The following is a 6,000-nucleotide window of genomic DNA, read 5'->3' on the forward strand; positions in this document are numbered from 1 at the left end:
AAAAAGACCACAAGCCTACCCATTCTGTGTTTTAAGCACTCTGGTATCTTCCCTCTAGTTCCATCCTTAGCTCTGTGACAGCGACTTCAAGATGAATTTTGTTTTTACAAGAGCAACATTTCCAAAGAGTGTTTGCCGGGAGGGAGAGACCCAAAGGGGTATTGGGTCTCCCTGTGGAGACATGAATGAGTGCTGTGGGGCCCTCTGGAAGCCTCTGAGGGGCATATTATCTAGGAAGTGGCGGTGAGAGGCGTTGGCCTCCTTGGCTTAACGCCTCTCATCCCCACTTCGGAAGCGACAGGCTGCACCACATTACCAAGGATATGGTGCAGCCTGACGTTTCCCCCTTCGATGGCACTAAGTCTCACGACATAACGCGAACGTAGGGACACTTGCACCAGAGTGCAAGGGTGTCTTGGAGCAGGGAGGTTTGTTTCTGTACAGGAAGGTGTCCCTTCCTGAACATAAACAAACCTAAAATGCCATTTTGGTAACTTACATGTGTGCTGCTTCATGCAGCACACATGTAAGTTACAAAATGGCATTAAAAAAAGGTTTGTTTATGTTCAGGAAGGGACACCTTCCTGTACAGAAACAAACCATGGCATTTTGCTTTTTCTATGTGTGATGCACAAGGCATCACCACCTTAAGACCAGAATTTTTCTGGTCTTAAGTTCGGCGCTGCAACCTATTATCGCCTCTCTTGATAGTAGGTGGCAGCGTCGAAGTGAATGTGTGGTGCGGTGATACGGCCACTGCATCACCCACTGCACGCCCCTTACACGCTAATTTTAGCGTGAAAGGGGCCCTATTGTCAAGGAAGCTTTAAGCCACTTAACGTGGCTTTTAACCACGTTATGTGGTTTAACACTGCCTTGGTAATAGGGCTCTGACCCCATCGCCACCACAACATCACAAAAAGTGATGTTGTGGTGGCGATAGGGGCTTGATGATATGCCCTGGGGTGTGCGGAGCCAGGGGAGCCTGGGGTGCAGGATAGAAAGCAAGGAAAGTATTGGGGTGTAGTGGAGAGAGAGATGTGTTGAGGCCCAGCCCAGAGAGCCAGGAATGTGCTGGAGAGTACAGAAGTGAAAGACAGGGTGGCATAATGGTACAGGGCTGAGAGCCAGGACAGTGTTGAAATACAGTGGATCATTACGTGTGATCAGATCGCCCTATGCCTGATCTCACTGCAGTAGCTGAGTTGGGAGAAAAATGGAGGTTCACTCAGTATTAAGCGCACCCCTTTGGTCAGAGAGGATCCCTCCAAGAATAGGGCGATCTCTTTGCCCAGGTGGTCCTCCAACAGGAGAGCAGAGTTGGGGGTCTCCATTGAAATGGTGGGCTGGCGGTAACAAGACAAAATATCGAATTCAAAATAAAGAATTACCAAAATATCGAAGTCAAAATATAGAATGGACAAAATATCGAATGGACAGAATATAATGGTGAAAAATATCGAATTGAAGGTAATTAATTTAATATTGAATAGTAATGTTTACCCCTACGCTATCCAACACTTTCCCTACTGTTGCACTCTCTGGAGTGGGAATAGTAATTTTTACCCCTACGCTATCCAACACTTTCCCTACTGTTGCACTCTCTGGTGTGGGAATAGTAATTTTTACCCCTACACTATCCAATGCTTTCCCTACTGATGCACGCTTTGGAGTGGGAATAGTATTTTTTACCCCTACGCTATCCAACGCTTTCCCTACTGTTGCACTCTCTGGAGTGGGAATAGTAATTTTTACCCCTACGCTATCCAACGCTTTCCCTACTGTTGCACTCTCTGGAGTGGGAATAGTAATTTTTACCCCTACGCTATCTAACACTTTCCCTACTGTTGCACTCACTGGAGTGGGAATAGTAATTTTTACCTTTGTGCTATCCAACACTTTCCCTACTGTTGCACTCTCTGGAGTGGGAATAGTAATTTTTACCCCTACGCTATCCAACACTTTCCCTACTGTTGCACTCACTGGAGTGGGAATAGTAATTTTTACCCCTGTGCTATCCAACACTTTCCCTACTGTTGCACTCTCTGGAGTGGGAATAGTAATTTTTACCCCTACGCTATCCAACACTTTCCCTACTGTTGCGCTCTCTGGAGTGGGAATAGTAATTTTTACCCCTACGCTATCCAACACTTTCCCTACTGTTGCACTCTCTGGAGTGGGAATAGTAATTTTTACCCCTACGCTATCCAACACTTTCCCTACTGTTGCAATCTCTGGAGTGGGAATAGTTATTTTTACCCCTACACTATCCAACGCTTTCTCTACTGTTGCACCCTTTGGAGTGGGAATAGTAATTTTTACCCCTATGCTATCCAACGCTTTCCCTACTGTTGCACTCTCTGGAGTGGGAATAGTAATTTTTACCCCTACGCTATCCAACACTTTCCCTACTGTTGCACTCTCTGGAGTGGGAATAGTAATTTTTACCCCTACGCTATCCAACACTTTCCCTACTGTTGCACTCACTGGAGTGGGAATAGTAATTTTTACCCCTGTGCTATCCAACGCTTTTCCTACTGTTGCACTCACTGGAGTGGGAATAGTAAATGTTATATTTATTATTTCATTAATTTTAAATTACTTTTAAGACATTTAAAAAAATTCAATATTTTGACTAACTATATTTTTTAAAACTATATTTTTGATTCGATATTTTTGTACTTACCTGTTTGTAGATAGGAATTCGATATTTTTGCATTCTATATTTTTTCTTCTATATTTTGGTAATTCTATATTTGCGAATTCGATATTATGTCAGTGATCCGGGCTGGCACGTGGACTGCCTGGGTCTACCGGATGGGCTAAGGTGTTCAGAATGCAGGAAACAGCCCTGCGGGGCTTGGCCGTCCCCATCCAACAACCACGTCTGTGTCATGAATGTTCAGAGGGGCCACCCCTTAGGTCAGGGTCCTTTTCAGAGACACAAGCCTAATGTTCAGGGTCTCTCTCCTCTCCAGCAGGACCTGGGGTACCCTCCGTTGGAGCAGACGGACAAGCTGCAGATGAGGCTGGCGTATCCTGATGCCGGCTGGTGCAACGAGATCTCACTCGCCAAGCAGGAGGACAAGGCAGAACATCTGGACGCCGAATCCTGGGGTTCCCACCTCCTGACCCCTCACAACGCTTCTTCTGAGCTCCCAGGGGTCTTCGTCAGTCCTTACAGTGTGCCTCACGTGGACCAGCAAGGGACCCCTACCCCGGGGCCCGAGGAGACCGAGGTACCCCAGAGCGCAGTAGAGTACGCCTCTGTGGTCGTCCAAGCCTACAGCCTTCCTCAGGGCAGTCTTGGCCAGCAGGAGTTGTGCGCTTACAGCCAGCCATCGCTGACCCCAAGGCATGTCAACCGCTCTGGCCCAAGCGACCCCGGGCCCAGCTCCTCTCTGTTACCTTCGCTGACCAGTCTTGAGGGGTCTGACTTTGAGCTGCCCCCTGGAAGCCCCCAGAGCTCCTCTGAGTTCCCTCTGCTCAGGGCTCTGCTGGAGGAGGGCAGTGGTCCTCCCCACTTCCTGTCAGCATCACAACTTCCTGAAACTTAATGCCATTGGACAGGTCCAGCAGACAGGGGCGGGATCCTACCACGTGCAGTTCTGCACCCCGACATATATATTTGCACTGTCGCTCCAGGAAGTTGACGGCTGTCCTTTGGGCTACAAATGCAACCTTCTGCCTTTGGAAATTTGGAAAGATCCCTCATTGAGTCAGGTTCAGTGCAGCTGACAGACCCTCTGGAGGACATGAACCCAGGAAAAGGCACCCCTTTCACCTGAAGGACTTCGCATGGTGGCCTGTGAGACAAAGTGGGGTTCACACACCGCCACGCGTGACCTGGAGATTGCGACATACCAGAGGATGAGACGCTTGCGCATGGGCAGCAAAGCACCCAGATATTCATGGTGAACAAGATGGGAAGAGGGGAGCAAGGATGGCTCCTCCATTCATCATACCAGGTTGTTCTACAAGGAGTTAGCAAGAAACTCCTCAGACCTGCAGCTGAGCCCTGCCCTCCCCTGCTGCAGGGGGCAGGCCAGGATTGAAAGAGACCAGAACTGGGACTGTTTTCACAGTTCTCCCAATAAGCTGTTGATGTCTTTCCAGTCTCTGCTCTTCCAGCAGTTTACTCCCCGAAGCTCCGCCTACCTGGCAGCCATTTTGAAAATATGACATTTTGTAGATTATCTGCAAACTCTAGGCCAGGAGGAGGCAACTCTCCAGTCCCAGACTTTACTTTTACACATCACTACATTCTGGGACTTTTCATCGAAATGTAGCGCTTTATAAGACATTGGAATGTAAATAAATAGTAAACTAATCTTTCTTTGTTTCAACTGGTTCTTCACACCAAGCATTGTAAAAAGAATGCTCAGGATAGTACTGGGCAAAGATGTTCCTGCACTAACATAAGGAAGTAATTTTCACAATGTTGTAACTTTTAAATAAAATGTATGTAAATAAACTCCATCGGAAGTGGGAGAAGAATTCCCCACAAAAGTGCACTTTAAGAAATGTTTGCATAAAAATTCAAGTTTCTTTTTCAGAGATGACATTTTTAAAACTTCAGAGAAGTTTGCTAAGCATTTATTGGATTCATGGGGCCTAATTTATGAGGCCTTGCGTCAGTTTTGCGCTTCCGATGCGTCACTTTTTGTGACGCATCGGCGGCGTAAAACATAAAAAAAAAAAAAAATGTGAAAGGGCGCATTGCTGGAGTTGCGTCACTTTTGTGACACACCCCAGCAATGCGTGACTTTTGCGCTTACAGATACGTCAGAAATACTGACGTATCTGTAACTCCTTGCGACTTGATGCGTCATACTGTAAATATGATGCATCAATCATGTCGCAAGGAGGGCGCAGTGAAAAGTGACGCATCGCTGTTTTCACGCAGCGATGCGTCATTTCTCATAAATGAGGCCCAATGGTACGGTGGCCCTGTGGATCCACCAGACATTGTTCATCTGATCCAAGTTACCTGTGGAAAATGAAGATTTGCTTGAAAAGAAATATATAAGTGGTGGACTTTAAAAGGGCTTTATGTGTGACAATGGGATTCTTACATAGTAACAACTGATTTTTCCAAATAAAGTCTATAGAAAAACAATTTATTTGAATTCATTTTCCTGATAAAAACTTTTAAAAGGCGATGAAAATAAAAGCAACGTTATTTTAATCAAGAAAGGAAAGCCTGGGTCAGTCTGTTGATGCCTGCTGGCTGTGCATGCATTGATATTTTACAGACATGCACCAATGAATGGAGAATCAGAGAGAAACAGCAGTGGATTCTTTTAACAAGCATTTACAATGCAATGGTCTCGTCTTTGTTAAAGTTAGAGCTATTGGCATTGCAAATGTTATTGTTTTCATTTATTGTTTTTTTTTAAAACCAATAAATATATGGTATTGTCATTTACAATGGCAATAGGTAAGTATTAGAGAGTAGTAGAGAGTAATAGCAGTTAATAATAGTTAGTAGAGAGTGACTAGTTGATGAATAGAAAGTGTACTTGTATAGAGTAGAGTAGGAGTGAGTTTTTTTTAAAAATATATTTTTATTGCAGAATCAGGAATAACCAAGACCACCAGGCCACCTATACACTGATGGCCCTCAACATTCAGATTGATAGTAACACAATACACAGCCGATTAGCCCACATCCCGGAGGCTGGGCGGCATTTCAATGAAACAGTACGCTGGAGGCACCTCAGAGTGTGCCCTGTTCGGGCCATAGGTCGAATGTAACTTATCGTGTCTGCTTTTACCCCATAACAACCTATTCGCCCCACTCCAGCTAGCCCTAGGTCACTCTACTGTCGTTCCTCCTAAACGTCAGAACTACCTTCCAGGGCCACCGGTCCCGGGAGGCTGCCGCTGCCAGCAAATCTCCCCATCCATAACTCCCTCCCAACGTCCCCCCCACCCCACCAACTGCTGCTAATGCGGGCTCCAATATTCCTCTCCTGCTCCAGGGTACCAACTACCAGG

General features: G+C 46.0%; 1 protein-coding gene across 1 annotated transcript in view; it reads left to right on the forward strand.

Annotated features, from left to right (window-relative positions):
* LOC144799313 (granulocyte colony-stimulating factor receptor-like) overlaps positions 1-4,530 on the forward strand; it is a 116,844-nt gene extending 112,314 nt beyond the window's left edge. Inside the window, exon 17 of the mRNA XM_078670554.1 lies at positions 2,979-4,530. Within this exon, the coding sequence (XP_078526680.1) occupies positions 2,979-3,557 (579 nt within the window). The 3' untranslated portion in view covers positions 3,558-4,530. The remainder of the gene's footprint in view (positions 1-2,978) is intronic.
* Positions 4,531-6,000: the final 1,470 nt, after the last annotated feature.

This window comes from Lissotriton helveticus, chromosome 12 (genome assembly GCF_964261635.1).
Source record: "Lissotriton helveticus chromosome 12, aLisHel1.1, whole genome shotgun sequence".
In the NCBI taxonomy this organism is placed as follows: Eukaryota; Metazoa; Chordata; class Amphibia; order Caudata; family Salamandridae; genus Lissotriton; species Lissotriton helveticus.